Raw genomic sequence first — 27,289 nt, forward strand, 5'->3', positions numbered from 1 at the left:
CTATGTCACTACCACTCTGCGACGTATCTGCTCGAGTTGCTCCTGTGGGAAGATGCGGGCAGCTTATTTAAATTGTACAAGAATGGGGTTATCAAAGCGCATTTGAAAGGCGCATTTTTGTTGGTGCATTTCTGTACGCAGGCCCACGCCTGACGAATTCGTTTTATTTTTTTGCACCTAAGCGACACTTGGTAGGCAACGGAAGACCAGCTTGTGTTGCCTATCAAACAGTAATTCCACACAACTCATCCATACCTTTATAGGTTACTGCCGTTTACACCACGACAAAAGTTTACGCGATAAGAATATGATTTCTATGGTTAGTGGAGAGGTACCAAAGGTGTTTCGAAAACTGCAAACTTTCACGTGAAAGTTTCAGTATGGATTAACAATGTTATATGTGTAACTTCTTGGTGATAAATGTAGCAACAAGGAAAGTGATAGATATATCTATTAACATTGGGATAGGAATAAATAACAAAATAATACGTGTAACATTAAACGACAAGAAGAGGGCAGAGCGGGTCAAAGAAAAAAATCGGCCTCGTCTGTGCATGTTTCACTGCAACTATCGTCAAAAGACGATAGTCATGCGTGTGCAGAGAGTGAACAAAACGTTTATTTGATGTTCTTCGTGAGAAAATTTGTGAATATTTATCTAGAACCACTGCGTTAAAGAGTCTCGATCTGTGCAGCGAAGGCAAACGAGCGAGACGCACACACATGAAGGCTTTCTAAGGCAGGTTAGACACGAGCGGCATCTGGCAGTTATCTTCGAAAAAAAAAAGCGTGCGCGCCCATGGAGAAAGATGCGCGTTTGTCTCGGAGGCGATAAGGTGTAGAACGCAAAGTGACGGGCTGGTGCCACCACCGTGTCGTCTGCGCAAAGCGTTGGAAACACTTGCCTTTTTGAGCATCCCGTGGCACTCTCAGCGCAGCGTGATAAATGCTACGGTCCCTAGGACTACTTATGTGAGCCTTCTCTAGTATAAAGGCACACATAGAATATATCGGCGTGTTGTTATGGTTCGTCAGATAAACGCAATAACTGCTTTTTAATTGACAATCGCACAAGTATGATCGTTGAAACTTGAACAATACTGGTGGGCAGAGCGGATGGCGTTAGCCGTTTGAGGTAACTCTTGGTGCCGTTAGAGGTATCGTTACAGCAGACACGCAAAAAAGCGTACAGAGAGACAGACAGACCATAGTTTTGACGTCGAAGGTGCTCAAGAAAGACTATCGTCTTTAAAGCCAGGATAAATGATAGTTCAAAGTAAAATGAAGAAATTGACATGGGTCGCACACGTTGCACATAGGCGCGATAACCACTGGCTATCAAGGGTAACTCACTAGATTCCCAGAGAAGGCAAACACACAAAGGATAGACCGAAAGTTAGGCGGGCTGATAAGATTAAAAAGTTCGCAGGTGTAACGTGGCAACAGAAATCACCATGCTGGGCTGACTCGCGGATCATAGAAGAGGCGTTTGCCCTTCAAGAGGAGTACTTAGGCTGAATATGATAATGTTGAAATAACAATATCAGAATAAACTTGTCTCGCTCAGCTGAAAGCTTCATCTATAAAGCAACCTTCGGTGCCCTACGTACCATGTTGCAAACCAAAGTTCAGGCGACCATAAGAGAGCTTTAGCTCACTGGCATAAACTTCCATGCCTAGAAGTGCAGCGAAGTGAAGAATGAAATAAAGTTACATTGTACCCCAACTATTTGCAGAAAACCCTTGCCGTTTGAGCTTTCCATCAACACCACCTTTTATGGTCGACTGCGTTTCGTTTTGCGTAGTTTTTGCCTTTTTTATCTTCAACAGAAACTTCAACGTCATGGTACTGAAGGCACACGAAGAAAGTGAGACCTGAAAATGGAGTAGGCAGAGTTCTCGCTTTACTCCGAATAACACAATTCACCCGAGTTCTGGTAAAAGAAGATCACAGCACTCACGCTTTTTTTTTGATGCTGAGATGTATTTTCGACGTTTCACTCTCTGGGGCTCCTTTATGTGATGCGAGCCAGACTCCCATATTTCGTTGCACTGCAAGGAGCATGAACGCAGCAGCAACAAACATATGCGAGTCTGCCGCAGCGCGGCTTTGATTGATGGTCTGCACTACGGAAGGAAGTTTCAAAACGAACGTTTCAGACATTTGAAAGGGAGTGAAAGGCTGCCACGAAAGCGCTTCTTGACGAGCGAGACAGTCTCTCGCGTTCTATTACTCACACTTCCCGTCTGTGGTCAGGCAACCGAAACCAGTCATAAATATTCATGATCATTCAAAATGTTATGTTCTACGATGTGAGAAAAGAAAAATAAAGAAGTGACAGCCATCATGTGCGTATTCTAAAAAGATCTAACAAGATTCGCTACTGAAAGAAGTGGTATATTAGTGCATATGCAGTTGAAAGTAAATAGAAAATGTAGGCGAAATCTTATTTGAAGTACGACATATTTTTGAACGACCAATTAGTGCAAAAATAACCAATAGAAAATATGCATGGACACCGCATTTTGAGAGCGTTTGTCAGCAGCAGTTTGTATGGCTTCGTTTCCATAATCCCCTTCTGTCATTCAGTCATAATTTGTGGACCCATGTATTAAGATATAAAATCTAGCAGAAATTTTAGTTGGAATTACGAGTTTTGAGGTGGAAGCTCGAAGTTTCATTATATTTACACGTATTTATTTATTTATTTATTTATTTACTTATTTTTACATACTGCAGCCCGAATCGGGCTATCGCAGGAGTGGGCTGCACTTCTATGGCTTCCACTCTATTTATGAAATATAAACCCTTCAAAGAATAGAAAACATATTCTGCAGACGTTTGTCAGTGATTTCCCGTGGCCTTTGTGCAGAGCACGCAATATTAAGCATTAACAGATCTTTTTCTTCTACAAATATTTGACGCTTATGAGCTTCAGAAAGCATGATTTCAGAAGCAATTCATATTACAATCTTTCTGCGGGATTGTTAACTATATTGCTATGGAACACAGTATTATATTTTATTGTTTTTTTTGGAAATGATAATGTTTTTTCAAGTAAATTGAAGAAATAGAGGGTGTCCTGTTTGTAATCATCTAACTATTTGCATTCAAATTCAATCACAAATTTCTATCATACAATACACTGCCACTAGTATATAAGCACTTGGTCTTGTCGGAATCAAGTAGCAAAATTTCTTATTTAAAGGTGTATAATATGCTTTGTGGTGAAGTTCTCCATGAAATGCTGGAAATCAATGTCAGTTTTATTCCAATCAAGTATTGTTGTTCTCACAATGAACGTAACTAATACAGAGGAGCCACATGTAGCATTTTTTTGTACGCTTGCATCACATTTCATGATTAAAACCACTTGTATCCCTGAACGTGTCTCCACGAGAGATGTCACATTTAGCTTATGCAATCGTCTTTACAAACTTCGGAGCCCTTTTTGAATTGCACCTGTGTGTGCAGTGCAAGTATTTGAGCTTTGACTCAGGCTTCAAAAACCAAGATCTGCTAGTTTGTAGCAGCACTCTGTAATTTGTCCTGTGCCGTCTAATTAGAACGTGTCGTAAGACCCAATTGGTATTGCAAGCGTGTCCATGTAATCCAGAATATTGCTTTTCGTTTTGGCAAGGTTGCCGGACAACGTCAAGAAACTCATACACCGTGAATCTTTCTCGATGAGTGTTCGCATCAGTTCTTGACATCTGGTAATATTCAGCCTTCTTTCTCAAATTTGAAGTTGAGGCTTATTAGCTTGTGCTACTACCGTAATCACTCTAAACACAGATTGGGTTAGGCTGACATTGTTGTACAAAATGCATTTTTTAACTTTACTACAAGATTTTGGCGCAGCTTTGCTAATGAAGCAGCGACCCTTTACTGGATATAAATTTTTCTCATAGCTGCATATTAAAACTGATCAGCTATGTTCTAACCTAGTATGACCTTTCTCAAAGGTGTATCATGAGAAAAAACGAGGTAATGCAACACTGCACAGATATGTGCTTGCGTTTGTCTCTACTGGAAATTACTACGGAAATAAATAAATCGTATTTGAAACAAGAGCGTAGGCAGCATTTTTTGGGGGGAGGGGAGGCACTCCCTTCGTCTGAAATGAGGTCCAATCTGGCAGATGTAGTCGACTGTCTTTCCGTGCAATGTACGTCATGGCAAAAAAAAAGAAATTGTGGAGGGTGAGGGCACGGGTTCAGTGTGTTATCCCTTGGCTGTGCCACCAACTTCAGATGTATTTTACCAGCATCTTTATTCTTTACGAATCATATGCGGCTGAGAGCTGCCCAATTCTACCCGTCCGCTTTGTTCAATATGTTTTTCAACACTTCCAAGGTACTGTGAAATCACTGTCAGTCTCTCCTTTTTTTCTTTTCCCTCTCTTCCCTTTTTCTCAACTTTCTTGTCTCCTTCACTAATCCACCAGTGTAGGGTAGCCAACCAGATGTCTTTCTGGTTAACCTCCCTGCCTTCTCCATTTTGTTGCTTCCTTCAACGTACCACACTAAGCACATTCTGGTATTTGATACTCAACTTGCACTATTGCACACAATCGCACATTTTAAGCAAGAGTGAAACAAACTAAAATACAATTGCCTTATCGGGTATGGCAATACCACTTTCTAACATGGTAATTTGGTGAATTGTGAGCCGGGTACATTGTAGCATCTGTACCCAGAATCACCCAAGAACTCTACAAGGGCTCTTTCTCTCCACGTATTTCGGTTTTGGAAGAGAAGTTGCATTGACAAGAAAAACGTCACAATTCGGTTCTTAAGGCGGATGGATCAATTTGATCACAAGAAGTCGCTTTGCTATAAGAAGTTGGTTTATGAGCTCAACTTTTTATAATCTGACTTGGCGCAACCCCAACTAACGCTGGCGTAAGGAAAAGCGGCTGCTACACTTAGCGAAGGCACCATCGTGGTGTATATCATTGATAGCCCAGTGATAATGATGATGAACCAACCTTAATTGAGCCAAACTATAGTGTTGGTATACGCAGGCATCAGACGGTGTGGTTCCTTCCTTACGGGAACCATCGCATGTACCCTGTGGAACTCGACAGGCTCTGTCCGTCGTGCAAACGAAAAAATGGCAACCAGACGCCCATATCGGCAGACTGCATAGAACCCAGTAATAAGAACGCACCAAGCATAAATGTATGAACCATCTGTGAACCTCTGCGCATAGTTATCGCTAGGCTCATCCTGCTGCAAGCACGCAGCCTAAATCCCGAATCCCTCAGGACGTTTAGCGCGTTAGCCTCTCCGCTCGTCCCATGACCTTCGGCTGCCATTGCAAGGTAACATTGAGCACAAAACGTGCGCAGCGATGTCATCGCCCTTCAGCTTTATACAGAGTCTCACCGTGACGGTGATGGCCTGTATGTGCGCGGAGCGTTCATATATTTGTTATAAAAATAGGAAAATGGTAAATATTGGATAGCCAAAGATGGCCTAAAGCATTGGACATTTGTTGCACTATGGCGAGCTCGTTATCAAGTCTCTTGTATCTCTTTTTTTATTCATTCATTACCGCTTTTTGTTGGAAGACATCACAGAACCGCATTAAAAAAAGGTAAGATTTGCCGCCTTCGTGGTCTTTTTCTTTTTCAGAAGCACTGGGTGAAGTCACTAAAACTTGTACTTTTTCGTTATTTTTTACGTCAGCTCGTAAAAGCCACTCGCACCAATAAAAAGCACTTTTGAACAGTGTACGAGTTTTTTGTACTTGTATGGCTTTCACTGTATTTATGAAATATAAACCCTTCAAGGAAGCCAATTCAGTCGTACACTCAATCGCCCATTGTATTGAGTGATTGAAATTTCTTCTTTAAGTAGGAAGGATAACTTTCACGATCTGTTTTGTTCAGTTCTTCTTGCAGTGCCGTCACCTAATCGGTTCAACTAGGCGACGCGATCGCGTGGGTTATATCCTGCTGCGCAGTCCCGATTTGTGAACGTCAATACATTTGTATATAGTGTAAAAGAATAAATTACACAGACAGCACCCGTTCCTGGGCCAGCTGTTTTGTATTTCATCTTCCTGTGCTTCTTACAGCTAGCTCTTCGCGCCCTGAGCCCCGACCACACTCGGCCATGACTGCGAGCGCGTGGAGCGGCCGACAGTGCTTCAGGTGGGCGGGGTTGGCTGCATCATGGTGGTTGGATTCTTCCACGCTTGAACTTCGTCTGAAAATATTTCGGATTTTTTATTATTTCGCTTGAACTTTAACTTTTTAATATTTCGCTTGAACTTCGTCTGAAAATATTTCGGAGAATATTTCGACAATGGCGACACTGGATGTGTCGCCATTGTCGTTCGAAATGTCAGTGAAGACGCTGAAGATTGCTGAAGTTTGGAGTAAACCTGGGCTGATAGTGACTGGGTAACGAATTTGTGTTGCGTGGTTTTTAACCTCGGCCACGTTGCGACGCTTCCAGTGCGTTTTCCTGAGGGTGGTACGAGTTCTGTCACTGCGGTAACTCTCATTTAAGGTTCGACGTGTTCGGAATACTTGGTGAAAATGTTTCTGGCGGGTAGAATTGACTACCTCGCCGCTGCTGTCCCCTCCACGCTGTGACTTGGCAACATATATATAGTAAATTGTCATCATCATACAACTAAGAGCCGAAAAACATAGGAATTTATAACAAGCGTATTGTAAAATATATCTCTATGAAATAAAATGCCACGAAAAAGTGGGTGACCCGCACGTCTTTTGAGCTTCATTGGGATTGTGAGAACGTTTCCATGTACCTTCGACATCTAAAAATATATGGCTCGTTTGTGAATGTCCAGAAATGTCGACTTTATACGTATATATACGTACACTAGTCTGCGTGAAGCGACTTTTAAAACTGCAGACAAAGGGGAAAATGTACCAACCGCTTAGTCAGCCCTAAAGGAAGTGAGCTAAAGCATTTATTAAAATAAAAGAATTAAGTGCCATCTACCCGAAGGCAATCATGATGGGATGCGAAGCAGCAGCTGTGCGCACGCCACTGACCCGACTGATAGGGGCGTCGGCCCGGGTGCTGGAACAATGGTTTGAAGTGAAACTTGGTGTGGCCTTTATTCGAATAACCATTTCTTTGAAACGCAAAGATATTTCAGGAAGGTTTGGGTTTGGCTTCGTGCAAGTTTCATCGCAGATAAACGAGCCGAAAGAGTGTTTGCAATCGACGTGCGGTCGAGCGTTGCGGGTGGCGAATAAGATGAAGGGAGAGAGAAGTGTGTCGCGAACAGGCGGAGGAACAACACCCAGGAACCAGCGGCTGCTGATGGTGAAGGAGAAAGTGACGTCGACGCGCTGTTGAGACTTGACCTACTGGGCACCGTTTAAACAACTGCGGAGGGAAGAACAAGGTGCGCCACGTTGGCACGGAGACATGGATGGAAAGCTTTACACGTGCTAGTCAAAGAGCTGCTTCGCATCTGAAAGCATTCACTGGGTTACCTACGGGTGTCAAGAGAAGGCGGAGTAACGCGGCCACGCAACGCGTTGTCACAAAGAAATCGAGACTTGCCACTGCTGTATGCTTGCGTGTGAGATCGATGGGTTGGCGCTCATGAGCTGAGACGACCAAGCAAAGTGGAAGAACGTACCAGTTGTCCTGACTGAACACCCCTGTACAGCAGTTCCTTATGTTAAGCAACAGCTTTTCGTATTGTTGATTACCTGAGACTGCAAGAGTCCTTATGTAGGGATCAGTGCTGACCTAACTCTCGCATTTATTTACCCGAAAGGAAAATAGTGTAGTTGTTGACAAACTCACTACGCGTAGGCTTCCTTTAATTGTAGTTTTTCCAGGACTCGTAGTAGCAAAAACTCTTCATATATAAAGCGTGCTGTACAGGAAGGGTTCAGAAAGTATTTGTAGTGCCTTAATCCTCCTCATTCATCATCAATTCTTAGAGGCAACGCTGTTCCTCTCATGCTGCTCGTGCTCGGAACTGGAGGCACGCGCTTGAAGAGAACGAGTCCTCGCGCCTGGCGGTACGGACGACGCCGCCACTGCCCCTTTGCGTAGGCACTGAAGAATAAAGTGGCGAGATTCAACACGTCTCTGTGCCTCCCGCTACAAGTGGTGACCCGAAGAACGGGCCCTCCAACGAGCCACCAGCAGCCATGTTTCCATGACTCTGACCGCCAGTGCCAGCATTCCGTACGACCGACCAGAAACTATGGTTTATGCAGCTCGACGCCATTTTCACGGTGAATGGCATCACGGACTAGCCACTTTTGCCCGCCATCTTGCTCGGCGCGCTGCTAGTCGAGTTCCATCACCTCGCTGCCACATCAAACTCCAACACGCAGCCCTACGATGACCTCTACTCAGCGGCGCTGGCCTGCTACGACCTCACCCACCACCCGCTTCCGGAGGCCCGTGACTTCCAAGTTTTTTCTGCGCCACAGCGAGTGGTACCACTCGGCCCACAGACCTCCCTTGACCAAGCCTGGAAGGCGCAATTCAACCCCCTGCTGCCAGCATCCTACTGTGTCTGTGTCGACACATTGTTCGTGGCATTCAAGTCTGCCTTTGCGCCAAACAACATTTGAATCCATGAGTTTATGTTAGAGGTCCTAGAGTATATCCTTCCAACTGACTTCAAACAACTCCTCACCCATTTTTCCTGGAGACCCCGCCCATATAACGGACTGTGCGATGCTGTCCTACAGTTTTGCGTCGCTGATGATCGCCTCCAACTAGGGATTGACCCAACGCGGAAATTAGTTCTTTGCCTAACGTAAGCAAGTCAAGTCACCTTCGCAGTTTGCCTTGACCGCATCCCGTCCAGCAATATGTCACAACAATGAGGTAGAAGACCTTCCAACGACAAAGCACTCTACTGATGTATCGTAGCATACGCAATCCGAAAATCGACCTTTGGTTGAGTGGTCGATGCCTGCGGACACATCTCTGAGCATGACTTCAGCGCCTACTGACTCTGTGTGGGACATTCAATTTGGCGACACCTGTGACTTCTAAGCTGACACCACAGGCGACACCCTAACCGAGCCAGCTGCCATTGACCACGCCAGAGGCGAAACTACCGCATTATGGCGACGATTGTGGACGACGCTGCAGTTATGCCCACCGTGGAGCAACCCAGTTATGACTCACTGCACACGCATGCATGTGACCATCACGCCGTGCCAGTCCAAAGATCTGCTATGCTGGCCACCCAAGGCAGTGACGTGCGAAATTCACGCATTTTTCTGATCTGGCAGAGCCCAGGTCACCTGTGGATGTCGACTTGCCGCCGAACATCTCTGTGGAAAGCATTGAAGAGCTTGAACTCTGCACATCCTATACAACATTTGACGACGCAGCAGTCCTGGCCAGTGCTGATTGAGTCCGGGGCCTTTTCCTTCAGCATGAGACAGAGATTTGCTCGCGTCGGTGCGATCGACCCATGTACACCTTGTTCTCGTACCACCTGCTCATCTTTGTTCAGTGCACCTTCCTGCCGCCTCTACAGCCGATTCGAAAATCACAGAGTGAGCTGCAGTGCATTTTTAGGGGCGAAGCTCCTTATAGCGCAACCCGTTCGTCCCTCGTAGTCGTAGCAGTAGTCGTAGTGTGTAATCAGTCTTACACTTTGACCACCAAGGTGGTGCAGGTGGGAGATTTCTTCTTTGCGTTGTTGAACAATACAAAAATTCACAGCGTGCGCGTTAACTAAAGGCCGAATTCTCCTGTCTCTCATTCTCCCTTAGCAGCCGTTGGCATGTACATTCAGCACTATCTGACAAGAAAGGGTTGCTGCATTATACTCGCTGGGCGTAACCTCCTTGGTTTTAGGAAGGTTTTGCGAGCGTTGGGCCGCAGTGCCATGAAAACAGTGAACTAGTATATACCATGAACTTGAAGTGGTTAAAGGTGGGAAGTAGACACGACGCGCAAGCCGTAAGAAAATGTGCGTGTGCCTCCTCTCGTTCAGTCCTTGGAATCTTCACTGGATGGCGGTGTTTCTATATGAGGAATATATCATTAAAACATGCGAGATGGTGGTACTTGGACTGTTGAACAGGTCGACGAACGGACACACAGACAGATGCATGGACGGACGCGCGGACGGCTGCACGGACAGATGGACACGTGGACGGACGCAGGAGCAGATGCATTGACGAACACAGGGACGCACGCACAGGTGGACGTGCGGACACACGAACAGACTCACGCATGGACGGGTGGATTGACGCACAGGCGGCCACACAGACGCACCCACGGACGGACGGAAGCAAGAACGAATGAACGAACGGATGCTTCGCCCACTCTCCATCATTCACTCCGTGGATATGCTGCCATTTTTTTCCAGCGGGGTGCACCGGTCACCATTGTCCTGTGTACTTCTGCTCACACCGCGCAAAGGAAGCGTCGAGTTCTCACTAAAACTCACGTCTATGCCGATTACACACCACGTTCGACGCCTGCTCACACAAGCCAGCACCTCACTCCGCACCATCCGCACTCAGTCGGTTTCTGCGTCGCGACCACTGGTGTCGCTGATGCCAATTTTCAAAAGGACTTCGCAGGGTTGCATCATCAATGCCTACAAAAACTGTTCGGCGCGCACCTCATCCGCTCTGCGGCTCCGACTGTCGCCGGCCGAATCTCTCGGGTACTCAACGTTATTCACAGTAACAACTCGGACTTCCACATGGACTAAATCCAGACTGTCGCTCACGCACGTAGTGTCAGTCCCTCTTGCTTTTTTGCACATACCTTTCAAATCGTGGAAAGAAGCAGGGGGCGGAGAGCCCTGTGGTGCCTTCATTTTTATAAATTATCATCATTATGTTTAGTCACAGCTTTGCGCCTCTCACGCTGCTTGTTCTCGGAGCTAGAGGTGCGCGCTAGAAGAGCACGAGTCTTCTCGCCGGGCGGCTAAGACGCAGGTAGCCTTCATCGTTATGCTTTGATCGTGAAGAATAAAGGGACGGTCGAAAGTTCCGGAGCCCTTCACTGCGGCGTCTCTCATAATCATATGGTGGTTTTGGGACGTTAAATCCCACATATCAATCTAATCAATCAAGAATAAAGTGTCGAGATTAATCACGTGTCGCAGCATCTCTTACATACTCGTTTGTAGCAATAATAAAAAACATAAACCGTGTTACAAAGAAGCAAAGTGTTATGATAGCATTTATCTTTCAGTCAGAATGATGACAGGTCAATGTTAGTAGTCTCCTGACGGATAAATTTAATAATATTAAAACTTTAAAATATCTTGAGAAAATGGGGGGCAGAAGGGGGGTTTAAAGCAATTTTGAGGTTCTACAAATGTAGACACGCATGTGTAAACACAAGAACGACGGTTCATTGTTGGAACTGTGTATGCTTGTTTTTAACTTTCGAACGTAGCGTGCGCAATTTCAGTGTAATAACACGATGTTTTTAATAGTTAATACATTGCAGAGATACAAATTAACGGCTCGGTGGCACGCACTGCCTAGTGAGCATTCTTAAAATAAGCGGTAAACTGACGTTTTCTAAGGGGCGTGGTTTCGCGCGCGTGCAGACAGACCAAACACCACTGACACCCTCATCTTCTCCTATCTCTTTCACATTCCTTTTTTTCTCCTCCTATACATCCCCCGTGTGACGTTATTGAGGTGACCTTCTCAAAGGGAGACTGTTACAACCACATGCTTTTGTCCTCACTTCCCTTTCTGTCAGATTTACTTCGAGGAGGCGAGTGCGCGAGCCCTACAGTCTAAGGCCAAATCACCCGAAAAAAGAACAACGGAGCCCAATAGGGGCGCGCGATGAACGGATTGACCGTTGAGGAGCAACCACAGAGGGAAGCCTGCAGCGCGAAACCACTTATTCTTTAAACGCGCTCCAAAGGGATGAGCCACCAGGGGATTGCAGGCAGCGCGAAAAGCGTTGCCAAGGTGACCAATCCTCCTTCTCTCCTCTGCTGGCTCAGTCGTTCCCCGTATTTTGCCGGCGATGGTTCGCGTTGCGTCACGCTCGGAGTGCTGCTTTTGCGTTTCGCTGCACCCATGAAGTCTGGAGCAAGTCTTGACACGTCACCACGCCGCGCTGTATATCTTTGGCTTCAAGACAGTCATGACCAACACACGACAGCAACAGTTGGGAGGCTAATATTGCGGCCGAGAAGACAACAGGCCTACCGGATATATACTTCAGTCTGACTCAGGGCAGAAAACAGCGCTGGATTTTAATGCGAGTAGGTTATCATTCTTTATTCTACTCTACTTGTCGCATGTGCGATACGGATCGTGCTTGCCAGCAACGGGCTCAGTCGTGTTGTATATCGCACGCACGAAGTGCATCGGGAAGGTCAGCTTCGGCATCTGTAGTTGGCCTGTGCTTTGTGAACGCCTGGAAATTGGCCGCCATCGCCGTCGGCCTCCCGTACGCTCGCTCATCGAGTGCTCACCTGTCTTCACCGCCGCGATGAGCTCCGGGCTGACGATATTTGGCTGAGACCTCGTCGCTGCGTTGGGAGTTGTCGAAAACACGTTGCGTGTTCTCGTAAAGAGCTCGGTTGTAGTATGTGGCGCGCTGTAAATGCACCAGCACAGGCTGGCGGGGCTTTTTGGAGCGTCGGAACTCACTGAAAATTGCTGGCCATTACAGTTGGCTTTCCCGTCAGTTGGTCGCAAGCAGCTCGGCGCCGTCCGTTAACCGTGGCGGTGGACTCACGTTTGCGCACTGCACTCGCTCGAGTTTCTGGAAAAGGGCCGCATTACCGTCGATTTCATCGGCGCTAGCTCCGAACCAGCTCGGCACTGTTCGTGGCGGCGGCCAAGCGTACGCTCGCTCCCCTGTTCGAAGTTCGATGGCGGCAGAGACTCTGCGTGCAGCGCCGTGTTTGGTTTCGCGTTCACTTGCTCGAGCTGAACGACGTCGCTCGCTCAGGACTCGCCGACTTGTTAGCGGCACGGTGGTTCGCGGAGTTGTGGCTGCGGCCGCCACTCCTAAGCTGCTGCGCTACGGGGATCGAAATGAGTATTTGACGATGTATGACATCACGGTGAAATTATTAGCATGTCATATCTCACGTATGTTTTCATTTCACTTTGCACGTATTTCTCATATGCAGTTGTATTCATCCTCTGTCACGTGTGACTCACTATTTTACACACTTATTGTGCAGCCAAGGGCACACACCGTGCTGCAGACTGTGTGCGCTGACGTCTGCGATGCCTGTCAGCCATCTCTTTCGTCAGAGCAGCTTCAGAAGGACTGTGCGAAATTTGAAAGTAAAGTTACTTTTGTGTCATATTTTAACGCTTCTTTTTATATTAACGTGGACGTACTTGTCACATGCGTGTATCTTCATCTTCTGTCACGTGTGTTTACCTATTTTTACTATATTATTGTACGTGCAGCCATGGGAACACAACAGGCAGAAGACTGCGTGCGCTGGCGTGTGCAATGCCTGTCATCTATCACTTCCTTCAGAGGAGCTCCCCAAAGAGTGAACAAGATTTGACAACGAGACTAGACTTGTACACTTCACCATGAATTCACTTAAAAGAATGGAGAAACTTCATGTGTATGTAAAAATACAAAGATTTTGATGTCTCACTTTGTCTTTCGTTGTTGCCGTTACTGCGAAAGCAGTTACACATAGGTGGCTAAATACTTTTTGCGTGTTTTTTTTGCGCGATTTGTCGCTGACTGCACTGAAAAACTGGCGAAAAAAAGTATTAGGCCTGGCGGAAAATAAACAAAAAACAATGTTTGAACTAGGGATAAAAAGTTAATCCGATTGGAGCATTTGAGTGTATCAACCGTTCGTCCGGCAAGGTGCAACTGTGAGGACTAACGGTTACCTCACAGTTGCACCTTGCCAGACGAACGGTTACCCGGTAAGGTGTAAATGTAAGAATTAACAGTTGCTCTATAAGGTGCAAATGTGAGAACTAAATATTAGTCCTTTGAGGTGAATTGTGGAAATATTGGTTACTCACAAGAGGGTAAATGTGAGGACTAACTGTTAGTCCCTTGAGCTCGTCTGTGAGGACTAACTGCTAGACCCAGTGCCGTTAGTCCTTAAAGGTAAAAATGGTTGTGGCAGCCCTATTAGTCCCCAAAAGGACGAACCACACACCCTATTACCACCCTTTTACCTTAAAGTGTAGAAATCCGACATGTCGGGTGGCGGCGTGCCATCCAGTGAGCATTCTTGGAACCACTGGAGAGGTGACCTTGAGCACGACCGCAGAAGTTTACAGGCAACATTGGTGCAAACATTGCTGGTATAGGACAAGCAGCGAGCACAAGAAGGAAGCTCCTAAACATGGTACACAACGTCTTAAGCTCATTGGCTGCCTCCACGAAGGAAAATATAAAAGGCTCAGAAAAGCAATTATACATGAAGACTTGGAGCAAGACATCGTAATAAACCAAAGTGTATAAGAAAGCAAGCAAAACAGACACTTAACAGCCTTCTCAAGTGAATACGAGGGGAGACAGCCTTGGGGCAAGAAATAACCCTGAAAGGGTCGTCACGGAACGTTAAGCATTATAGAGTAATACACAGCGACAGGAAAGTTGTCCAACTCCCTGTCGAGGCACTTGCAATAAACCAGTGCTCTTATCGCGCTCACTTTGCCGGACAAAACTTCTGGTGGTCTCGGATTCAGTTTTTCTTTGCTTTTTTTATTTCTCTTAGATGACAACACCAAGAATCTTGGGTTCTTTGTCGTATTGCCAGCACTTGGCCGCTTGCTTCATGCTCGCATACCAACAAGATAAGCTAGAAGAAGCACTGGCCTGGAAGCCATGTTATGTAATGCCCTATCCAGCATAAGCACGTGTTTTTTGAAAATTCTTTACTGGTATGATTCCATGCTCTATCCTTTAAAATAAACAGACAGTCTGCTGCAGGCGTCTATACACTGTTAGTATGCATCTGAACAAAAAGAGACATCCGCATTTTTGACAGTACAAAACTCATTGCCAGACCTTCAGCTTGTTGGTAAAACAGTCGGTATAAAACGCCTCAAAATTGAGATCTTTGTCGATTAAATGGTTCATCAACAGCTTTTCTACATGGTAAATGTGAAGCACTTCTTGCCGAACGTCGCCGACTTTGAGCATATCTATCTATCTATCTATCTATCTATCTATCTATCTATCTATCTATCTATCTATCTATCTATCTATCTATCTATCTATCTATCTATCTATCTATCTATCTATCTCTCTATCTATTTATCTATCTATCTATATATCTATCTATCTATCTAGGCACCGACGTCTTTTAGCTCTCCTGACCATCCCAATAATGGTATCGATACCAAAACTGGTATGGCATAGCAAGACTCTATTGCGAACATAATTACATAATTGTCTAATCGAACGTGAAAATCATGTCGTGCATGTCATGAATGTCATGATTTACATTTCATGATCTTGCTGCTCCTGTGGTGGTTCCGTTCACATATTTTGCAAAACTGGTATGGTAAATCATGATATACATGTGACGATTTTAATTTTATGACTAGTCATGACTACACGCCACGCTCATGATGTGCTCGCGGTCATTTCTCTTGCTTCAGATTTACCAAATTTGATATTACGGACGTGAATGGATGACGAAAGTAAATAACACCACCAGACATGATAATAATAACATTCGTGTCATCTAAAACATGACTACATGCTACACTCATAGTGCGCTAACAGCCATTTCGCTAGCTCCACATGTACCAAATTTGGTATCAGGTGACGTGAATAGACCACGAAGGTAAATGACACGCACTTTTTTTTGAGATACTTTTTCTTTCGAGGTAGAGTTTTGAAATAAAGTTTTTTCATTTCATAGAGTAATTTTTCTATCTGTTTCTACAATAGGCTAGTTCAAAGCTTGCCTTTGCTTCGCCTTCACTGCAAAGCACATCAGCGTGAGGATTCAGCGAGGGCTTTTCGGTTGGAGATACTACACGTTATTGTCACTTTTTCTCCTTGTCACTTTTTTTCAGTAACGCCGTTGTACAGAAGGCAAAAAAGGGGCAATAGTGCTTCGTTTACGAAAGGTATTTTCGCCCTTGGACCATGAAAGGGTTGGTTATTCAATCGCTTCTTGGTTCCAATGGGTAGAATTTTAATGTAGTCAATGGCATGCAACGCTGTGTTATGGCGTTGTGTTTAGGTCCGGATAATTATTGTATATTTACTAAAAAATATATAATGACATAATTTAGGTGTAGCCAGCTTGCGGTATTTTTATTGTTTCCCGTATAGAGCTGGTGTGCGTGATGAGATTATGCGTCCTACGTGTACACGTTAAAGATGATTTAATTTGTGGCCATCACCGACCCTACTGTCACAATTTTTGGAGAGATACTAACACTTTCAATCGCTATTTTTAATTGTTCAAAGGCACTAAAAATTTTATTTAAAGCCCCTACGGTAATGATCCCGTGCATTTAAAGAGGTATTGACCCAAAAACTGTGGCCTCCAATTTTTCTCCTGCAATGTGTTGTTAGTCCTAACACGACACACTGTTTGCTGCCGCACGCGACAGATAAATAATCACAGGCCCCTCATTATCAACCAGTTTCAGTTTTGGTTTGAGAGAGCTCCAAGAACTAGAAGTCGACGGGTGCAACTATCGCCACCTAGCGTGTGCAGGTCTCGACTACGTCAGCTCACAGAACTGTTACACTTCCGCAAGGTCCACGTTAAGAATCACTTTCGAATAACAAACGGGACTGCAGTGTCACCACACACAAAATTTTCAAAGCGTGTGCCCCGTCCACGCACTCGCGACCAGCTGCCGACAAGTATAGACTGCATGAACAAACGTAGCAAAAAATAAATGGCGGCTAGGACGCCATCATAACTTGTTTTATTGACTGCAGCTTGGTGACATGCGGGAAGTTGGGGGTCTCCGAAGGATCCCCTTCGAGGGTGTTAATGGCATGATAAAGTAAAGTGCTCACACAAACTTTAGAATTAATTTAAAATATCTTCCAAGTTCGCAGTTTATATTTTGCAGATGGTAGACAAATGTTCACGGCAATCTACCCCGTCAGATACTTCGGCCGCAAAAGTTTGTGTCAGTACCCCTTCCATATTTTCAAAACACTGTGCTAGCATTTCTGCGCCATTGAAATAGAACCGCCACTGCCGTGTTGATCCCACAATCTTCAGGTCTTTTGTCGAGCGTCACAACTACAGCACCATCGAGGTGGATGAAAGCTGTATGTAGTCCTGCACTTCGTAAATAAAAAAATTCATTTTCATCCTTGCTGCCTCCTGTGCGAAAGCTACATTGAAGAAAACTCTCTTCGGGAGTTGAGACTCACGTTGAACGCGCAGCTCAAGCGTCTCGCCCTGTGTCCGCCCTTCGGAATTCTCGGCGCTGCAGGAATACAAGCCAGAGTGGTGCGTCTGCACTCTTTGGATGACGAGGAAGTTTTTGGAGACGAGCACGTTTTCAGAGGACTGCAGCTCGTTGCCATTGAACTGCCAGGAAACTTCGTCAACTCGAGGGTTGGCGTCCTCATGGCACTCGAAATAGACATCGTTGTTCTCTTGAATATTCTCAAGGTTCAGCTTGGTGCCCAGTTGCAGCGAGATCTTTGGTTTGTCTGGAACAGCGGTTGAGAAGAAACGTGACACATTATTACGACTACACTGATGGATAGGGCCCTGTTCATGCTACGTAACATTATATCACTAATGTTAGCGATTACATGACAGGAAAAAACTGACGCGCAATATAGAGGGCATCCTAACTATCACGTGTCTCTTGGCTGATCCTTCATCCTATTTTCAACTTCACTGTGTCGAAAATGTAACGGCATCACCTATCTATGCTAAAGCGAAAGTCGTTCATAATCTATTCAATTGACGCTGCTCCACGCTCAGTTAAGTCGTTCCCTGCTACGGGTAATTTTAGGTATAACATCGTATGGCATACGCGTCACAAACAGTTGTCGTTGGATTATTCCCAGAGTGCTGATTTTCTGATGCATCTGCTTATTTGTAGAGCCATTATAAACATTATTTGTTTGCAGTCTTCTTGTCACTGTGTGGAAAAACGCATTAAAACAAGGCACTTCAAACGCCGAGTGCATTGTTATGTTTATTACAGTTTTCATCCTCGTTGCAGCTCACAGTAAATGGGAACTTGAAATATTGAGAAGAAAAACCCATTTAGAGTTACTGCTTTTATTTTTGCGCTTTCTAATTGTCGGAGCGATCTCGGAGCCTCTGTGCAACTTTCCAAAAAGTCATTTTAGGGGCGAAGCTCCTCAAAGCGACACCCGTTCGTCCCTCGTAGTACGTAACATGTCTTACGCTTTGACTTCCAAGGGGGTGCCGGTGGGAGATTTCTCCTGTGCGTTGTTGAACAATAAACAAATCACAGCGTATGCGTTAACTAAAAGCCAAATTTTTCTTTCTCTCATTCCCCATTAGCAGCCATTGGCATGTACATTGAGCAGTATCTGACAAGAAAAGGTTGCTACGTTATACTTGCTGGACGTAACCTCCTTTGTTTCAGAAAGGTTTAGCGAGCGTTGGGCCGCAGTGCCATGAATACAGTGCACTAGTATATACCATGAACTCGAGGTGGTTAAAGGTGGGAAGTAGACACGAAGCGCCAGCCATAAGAAAGTGTGCGTGTGCCACCTCTCGTTTAGTCCTTTAAATGTCTGCTGGATGGCGGTGCTTCTATATGCGGAATATATAATGAAAAGATGTGAGATTGTTGTACTTGGAGTGTTGACTAGATGGACGAATGGACACACAGACAGATGCATGGACGGACGCACGGATGGCTGCACGAACGGATGGACGCATGGGCGGACGCAGGGTGGATGCATGGACGAGCGCATGTACGGACGCATGGATGGACGTGCGGATGCACGTACAGACGCACGCACGGACGGGCGGATGGATGCATGGGTGGACACATGGATGGACGCACGGACGGACGGAAGCAAGAACGAATACACGGACGGATGCTTCGCCCCACTCTCCATCATCCACCCCGTGGATATGCTGCCATTTTTTTTAAGATAATATAGAATTTTTTAACGAAATGGTCGGCACAATTACATTTAGTCATTACAATACTTTAACAAATACTTATTAATAATTACAACAATGCGCAATTATTATTCATTTCATCAAAACCAATTAACGTTTTGCTGGTAATAACTGACTGGTGTCGTCAGAATAATTACAGAAATTTACAAATAGTAAGCCTTGACGAAACAATAACCACCGGTAATCGAGCCGCGCAGACTATCTTGTAATAATAAAGCTTAAGTCTTTCTACAAGGCTGGGAGATTTTATGACGTCACGTAGACATTGAATCAGCTCTGTGACCTGCAATTTACATAGTAGAAGCTACTTCACCTTAGCACATCATGAACTGCCTCTTGCTACGTGCTCTTTTTCTTTCACGGCCACAACACAAGTTTTTAATAGCTGAGCGACTCAGTGGGTCAGCGGACCCAGCGGAGGAGAGGAGCGCTACACGAAAGAAACAGTTATAAGCCTGAGTGATGGCACGCTTGTTTTGTGGGAGTAACATTATAGCGGAGTGCATTGCTGCCTCACCTGTTGAACAAGACCGAAGTAGAAATGAGTGTCAATCAAGCAGAGGTTCTGTTTGGAAAACGCTCGCACCACTCGTTTGCTGCACATGCTTCGCTGAGGAGACGAAATGAGCGACAAAGTGGCTCGCTTCGAAAGAAAAAAAAATGCTGGTTGTGCGAGCGGGCCGTGCATGCGAGGGTGGCGTCACCACTCGTTCGCTCGACACGCTGGCCTGCTGAGCCGCTCAGTGGTTGCTATCTAATATAGTTCAACCGTGCTCAACATATGATATTTTGCTTGTTTTTCTTATTTTACGCCATTTGGGTTGACGTTTGACCAGTTCACTCACACTGGATGTTCATGGTCCAGGTGTCCTCCTCGACGCTTTCGGTCATTGTCGGGTTCTTGGCGCGGCAAGCGAGACTGGAACCATGGTCGTCTCTCGGAGGCGTAAACGACACCACACTCGTGGTCACATTGCCGTCCGTGGACAAGTAGACGAACGTGTGATTGAGCTCGCGCAGTCCTTTCCACCACGTGACCACAGGTGATGGCCTGGATCCCCACACTTCGCAGCCGATCTCAGCAAGTACGCCAGCCGAGATGGCGATCTCGGTGCGCCTTATCTTCACTAATGTGGGGCGCACTGCACATTGAGAAATTTTGAAATAACATAAAAAAATTGGGGGACCATTAGGCTGTGCCTTTAGAAGTTGATTGAGATTGCGAAATCCAGCCCCAAGTGCGCCCTCGAACGTCTAAGTGCATATTTATTGATATGTTTCGTTACACACACACACACACGCACCCCCCCCCCACACACACACACGCGCGCGCGCGCGCGCGCCCGTGCGTGCACGCAGTAAATTGTAACAGCACGAGCAGTTGATCGCCGAATAGGCTGGTTTTGTGGAGACACCTGACAAACAAAATGCGTTAGAGTGGCCCTAAAACACTTTTTCAAGTAACCGTGAAATGAATTCATTAGAAGAGTTTATTACCTCACGAATACCACGCCGCAAAAATTTTAAGAGTCCGTCCAGTGCGAGTAGAGTTACAAAGCCTTGTCACATGCTACAATTGCATTATCTCTTCTCTCGTCCCGACGAAAGCACTGGAAACTAAGCAGGGAGGGGTGGCAAAGAAACTACCGTGCCCTGTGACCATGAGCACGTTATTTTTTTCATTGAATGCGGGGCTTTTGTCACTAATTATGCCACTAATTTAAAACATAATTACTTTCACTTATATAGAGCATGAAAACGAAAAAGCACGAAGGCTCATGGCTCACTAGCGCAAGCCAAGTGCATCGGCAGAGACGTACAGATGACATGGGGCACGCACCACATCAATGAACCAACGCGCATTCGCCGCATTTTGAAATCTCACCAGCTGTTTGTGCTCCCCAGACCCCGACCCACGCACTCGCACGTTCCCTGTAACAGTGGACCGTACTGTACAATATCGGTTTTGTGCGTTCAAGTGCTCTCATTGTTTTCATTAGATCTTGTGATTTGCAAGCGCAGGCACCACAAAACTGAAAAATTCGACTTATTATGAAAGGCTTGCTGTGTTTGAAAAATCACAAGTATACAGATGAATATATGCCTGCCCCTGCGTAGGAGACGCCCGCTACGCCCTAAACGCGTCTTGCAGGACAAAAGATAAAGTTTTTTTTTCATTTCATTCTATTTCTATTATTGGAACCTCAAGCGGACGTTCGCTGAAACAAATGACGTTAATGATGGAACCAACTAATAAAGGTCTACTTGAACCAGGATTGTCGGCAAAAATAATAAGAGTTCAGACTTTTCTGTACTGGGTATGCCGTATTTACTCAATTGGAAAATGAGCTCTTGCCAGGACAGACTTTATATAAGCGCCCCGCCGCGGTGGTCTAGTGGCTAAGGTACTCGGCTGCTGACCCGCCGGTGCCCCGCCGCGGTGGTCTAGTGGCTAAGGTACTCGGCTGCTGACCCGCCGGTGCCCCGCCGCGGTGGTCTAGTGGCTAAGGTACTCGGCTGCTGACCCGCAGGTCGCGGGTTCGATTCCCGGCTGCGGCGGCTGCATTTCCGATGGAGGCGGAAATGTTGTAGGCCCGTGTACTCAGATTTGGGTGCACGTTAAAGAACCCCAGGTGGTCGAAATTTCCGGAGCCCTCCACTACGGCGTCTCTCATAATCATATGGTGGTTTTGGGACGTTAAACCCCACAAATCAATCAATCAATCAATGCTGACCCGCAGGTCGCGGGTTCGATTCCCGGCTGCGGCGGCTGCATTTCCGATGGAGGCGGAAATGTTGTAGGCCCGTATACTCAGATTTGGGCGCACGTTAAAGAACCCCAGGTGGTCGAAATTTCCGGAGCCCTCCACTACGGCGTCTCTCATAATCAAATGGTGGTTTTGGGACGTGAAACCCCACAAATCAATCAATCAGACTTTATATAAGCAGACGGAATACAACTGCGATCTCCTTCAGAGTCACTATTCACGGAAAGAAACGACTGCTTTTGACAAGACAACAAAACTCCTCTTGACCTGACACGCCACAAGTCGATTAGCTCGAAACACGGCGTTTCCACTATCTGTTCCCGACAATCATGACCTCATTTCGAGGGTAGCACAAAATGTGAGGACGTTCCTTGTGGCGCCAACTGTACACAACAGATGACTCTGTAGATTGTCAAGCTTTTTATTCCCTTGTTATACGTAAAGAATAAGCACAAGTCTTTCTAGTAGTCGTTGCGTACAATATACTAAAAGGCTCGGTTGCTACATAGAGCACTACCGAGTCCTTCTGTAACAGAAATTATTGAAGGAAAAGAAGTAATACTGTTTCAGAGGTCGAATATTTGTAGGGTCTTGCTGCATACTTAACCCGCTGTGCCATGAATCATATTTTCAAAATACGCTGTTAGTACAACCGCTTCGTTCCAAAGTCATTTTAATAATCACAAGATTGAGTTCGAACAAACTGTGCGCGTGGTGCTCAGCACTTCATGAAAAAGAGAGACGTTAACGAATCAATAACGCTACTTTCAGTGAAAGACGGAAAAAATATCACAATGAGAAGTTTGGAGCCATGAATTATTCGTTGGTCTAAGAGTTTAGTAACAGATGAGCGTTAACGTTACACTGAGCGTAGATGGTGCCATGCTATGCACTACTGTAAGAGGCGCAATCGTCCGAGCTTTAACGTGTATATATCTTGCTATTCTGTATTAACAAAATACAAACACTAGGAGAAACGTGCGAAATACTTACTTCGTGTGAGTTAAGCTGAAGCGGTGTTATTCTTTATTAGTTTTTTTTTGTGTAACGCTTCCACACCACTTGAAAGCGAAATTCTTCGCATATTCTGATAGAGGCTGTAATATGAAATTATAACAACACTGATTTATTTCTGGACATTTCAAATTAGAAATGTACGCGTTTAAAGGAAGAACGCTAAACTAAAGGCCCAGGTTTACTCTGAATCTTTTCGGGCCTGGAAGTGTAATTCTGGAGCAGAAAGTTGCTTGCAGTCACCAATTAATTGCTCCAGAAACAAGCAACCATGGTCGAGAATCTCAGCACCCGCATCGGAAAAATTACCATTGAAGTAAAATCAGACAGGCAAAATGAGCTAGACATTACGACGTTTTTAAAAGTCTATAACGAAAAGAAAAAGGCAGATACACAGTGCAGTCAACACAGCGTGCATACTTCACCACAAGTTGGAGGCGGTCACATAAACCCGTCATCCTCAAAAAAGCACGAGGGTTTTAACTGTCTTGTGGAATTTCAACAGATGCGAACTGTGCTGTAATAGCACCTGCAGAGGAAGTGGCCGATCATTCATTCGCATTGCTTTCGTAAGTACTTGTCTTTCTGGGGCGAATTGAGGAATGCGGCATAGCAGGTGATCGATATTTCTATCGGTGCCGCAAATATTGCATGCCCCACTGTCAGTCATTCCCTCCTCCCTCTTTCTCATCTTTCTTGTCTCCTTTCCCCAGAGTAGGGTAGCCGACCGGACGTCCTGGTTAACATCGCTGCCTTCTCTTTTTTGTCTGCTTGCTTCTTTAAGAGGCCATAACAACGTTGCCTAAGAATTGTAGTTCACAAAATGACATTAGCTCTTGATCAGTCGATTTACCAAAGACATCGTTCGCGAAGATTTTCTGACCACAATTTGTCAGCTTGCAGCGTGCCCGTTTTTCCTAGCTTCGCCTGGCAAGCGCGATGAACTAATTCCACTTCGTTTACTGCTGGTTACACTTTGCAAATGAACACAACATCGTGTGCACTAAACGTGCGAAATTCCGGTAGCCTGAGCGCTTGATGCTTATACTACCCACGTACTTTGTACATAACAAAAGAAGCATCAAAAAGAGCATACCCACGATAAGGCTTGTATCATGAGTCGTCAAAACGTGAATAACATCCTCTCTGTTATTTTTCAATGCGTAATGCTTAAGGCAGTTTAGGTATCTTTTCATTATTAAACCATATAATGAAGTTGCGCAGAAATTTAGTTATAAGTGTAGCGAGTGTCACGTCCGTCATGTTTTCTTTGTCCATCTCAGAAGTGCGCTACTCCACCAAACGACATAATGATAAGTCACTAACTAACCCAGCTCTCAAACTTAGTGAACCCTGTCATATAATCGCTCGGCGTAAAGTGAGCGGAATTCGTGAGGTTTCGTCGTGCACAATGAGCAATACTTCAGTGAGCAAATATTTGGGCGAGTTGGTCATCCAGCATACTGAAAACGGCGCAACGAGTAACAAGCGATAGAAAGAAACACGGAAAAGCGCTGTACTGATAACTGACGTTTATTTCCGAAACAAAGCAGAATATGAAAAACTAATATTGGCCGCTAAAAAGACAGCCGGCACTTATTCGTTCATTTCAGAGCGTCTGGCGCTCTTTAATGCAAACCACTATTTTCAAGGTGCCGAGTGGTGGGGTGATGTGGTTTCCAAATTACGCGTGAGATTATTGAGGCAGCAGAAATTAGGAGACTATCTGCGTCAGCATTCCGCCCATAGCCTAGAAGGAAAAACAAGTCCACTCTTTATCCCGCACCCATGACCCCTGAAAGTGACGTAGGCTGATTCCAGTTTTGTTTTTTTGCAAATATTATTGTGCAATGTTTTGTCATGTGGCGTTTTTTTTTTACACATTGCTTCGTTTCGGAAGTAAACGTCTCTTCCAAGTTCAGCGCTCATCTGTGTTTATTCCTATCCTTTTCCGCTTGTTGCGCTCTGCTCAGTAAAATAAACAATACTTCCTAAGATATTTTTTCGTTAAAGCACTTCTGGGCTAAATATATTCCTCTCGTGCTGCCCACGAGCTTCTTTTTTTTAAATGAAGGCTTGCGATGAACCAAAGCTAGTGCTCTACATCCCTCACTTCTTTGCATTCATTGCATAACGTAGCATCAGCACTAGCGATATTGTACACCCATGCAGGAGTGCAGATAAAACCTGTCGTTCCTATGTATAGAATGCTAGCTTTGTGATGGCATGCCAAAGGGGTCTCAAACTCACCTCAACTAGCGAGCCACAGTTGCAAAATTTTGTCCCGCAGATTGCGGGATAGCGAAGTTTGAAAGAAGTGGAAAGAGAGAACATAATGCTGCACTTTTAAAGAACGGATATCTGATGTATAATATATGAATAATTTCTGTAGGCCATTCAGCGTCAGGCGTCGAAGACCATACAGATAGAGATGTCTTGAATGAGTTCAATCTGGGCCATTACGATATGTTACAGAATTTGTTCCACGTTTACGGTTCCACTCATGGCGACAGGTGAAAATAAAGAAAGGCTGGGGAACAGACCCATCCCTGTGCCTCACCCGGTGAAAGCATTAATAGTCGCAGTATTACTGCAAGCTTTAGCAAAGTCACAAACATTTAACTCCGTGGAAAACAATGCGCCGCTTGCAAAGCGTCCGCAGGTCGTATTCGGCCCGCGTGTTGAAGACCCCTGTAGTAAACCGACAGGAGGTTCAAATATGCGGTTGTCACCTATCTTTTTATTTATTTTATTTATTTTTTATTTATTTACAAATACTGCTGTCTCACAGTTCGAGACATTGCAGGAGTAGGTCCATAACAGTGAATACACACTAAACTAACAAAACACATGGTTTGGTAGTTCATTCAAAAAACTATTGGTAGGCAACTTTCGGAGAGAAACATCCAGATTATTCCACAATTCCACTGTGAAAGGCAAAAATGAAAACTTAAAAACAATCTAGAAATGGCATGAAGGGTGTGATGTTAATGGGGTTTGACCTGCGAGTGTTTGCAACGGAGTTGTCAAAGGAAAAGGGCATGTCAATGGTGATTATCTTGTTCACGATTTTATGTAAAGTGCCGATACGCTCACAAGTACGTCTGTGTTCAAGTGATTTGAGTGATAGACGTACAGCGTGTGACGAAGGCGAAAAATTGTGATCATAACGGTGATATATGAATCTTATTGCTTTTTTTGAACACCTTCCAAGTGTGCTATGTCGCATGAGCAGTGAGGCGACCAGACAACGGAGGCGTATTCAAGAACAGGCCGTATCAGGGATTTGTATGCTGTTAGTTTGCATTCGTGAGTTGCATCTTTTAACGTTCGATGAACGCGTCCGTGGGTTCGCGAGGCCTTTAATGTTTTTACTTCACTATAACAGTTTTTACTTCTCGTCAGGTGTCCCCGTCGTGTTCACGCTGCATGCTTTTCCTAGTGTGCATTGATTCCGACGCACCCAGCTCTCCAGCTAACTGCCTGGAAATGATCACGAGAGCTTCCTTCTGGAATATTTCCGAAAAACCGTTCAAAGGCAAACTATTTCCGAAATGTTGTCATTGAAAGAAAAAGACAGCTAAGTTAAGGTAGTGCATCAGCCAACACCGTTCCACTCAAGCCATCTAAAGCGGACTAGCTGTTTCACACACAATCAGTGACTGCCTAAATCCTATTGGAAAATAAAAATTTTACTTTTTTCCTCCGTAGTATTCAAGGTGACTCCTCACAAATATAAGGGAACTTCATCTCTTGGCTAAATTCTGAAATCATTCTTCGGGGACCACAAATTTCGAAGACAAACAGATGACTTCGAAAGAAGAGAATGCTCCCTGTACGACGCACCTCACTCACCTTCATGAGCTTTTTTTTACACTTCTTTTACTACTGTCGCTTTCAACTATCGGTTCGCTTGTATACTAATTGCCGCTTAGCCAACTACGTCCTTTTGTTTTTGTGTTGAGGGCGGGGGACAACTCCCCCCACGGCATCCTCATGATGACCTCCACTCAGATATTTCGTGATGTAGTTGCTTCCCGTTGCCTGCCTGAAACAACGCAGCCATTCCTGCCGCCAAGGTAGTTCGCACGCCCAGTGTGACGGAGCCGAGCTGTGCGTGGAATACTGATGTCGGCCGAAAAGTGCACCTCAAAATGACAGGGCGTGCAGTGCCGACCTAGTTAAGTACAGGAACAATGATGCACGTGGTACGTTGCGGGAGTGAAAGCTTACGTCACGGTGGTGGTCAGTGGCGCGAATCGATTGCAGCAACAGGGAGGTTTAGCTAGATTAGAAGGGACTCCCCTCAAAGTCACATGAACTCGCTCTTAAAGTTAAGCTCACCACGTTGTTGAGGACAACAGACTGATGACGACAATGTCGTTAACATAGCTATGACTCGTGGCTCCGCACTGACAAACACATCGTT

At 45.2% G+C, this 27,289-nt stretch overlaps 1 protein-coding gene across 1 annotated transcript in view; it reads right to left on the reverse strand.

Moving 5' to 3' along the window:
• The window catches only part of LOC119183818 (neural cell adhesion molecule 2-like), an 85,373-nt gene that overhangs the window by 18,451 nt on the left and 39,633 nt on the right, over window positions 1-27,289 (reverse strand). The window contains exons 6-7 of the mRNA XM_075867045.1: window positions 19,924-20,220; window positions 17,329-17,613 (exon numbers count right to left, since the gene is read on the reverse strand). Of these exons, the coding sequence (XP_075723160.1) occupies window positions 17,329-17,613; window positions 19,924-20,220 (582 nt within the window). The remainder of the gene's footprint in view (window positions 1-17,328; window positions 17,614-19,923; window positions 20,221-27,289) is intronic.

The sequence above is a fragment of the Rhipicephalus microplus genome, chromosome 1 (genome assembly GCF_043290135.1).
Source record: "Rhipicephalus microplus isolate Deutch F79 chromosome 1, USDA_Rmic, whole genome shotgun sequence".
Classification (NCBI taxonomy): Eukaryota; Metazoa; Arthropoda; class Arachnida; order Ixodida; family Ixodidae; genus Rhipicephalus; species Rhipicephalus microplus.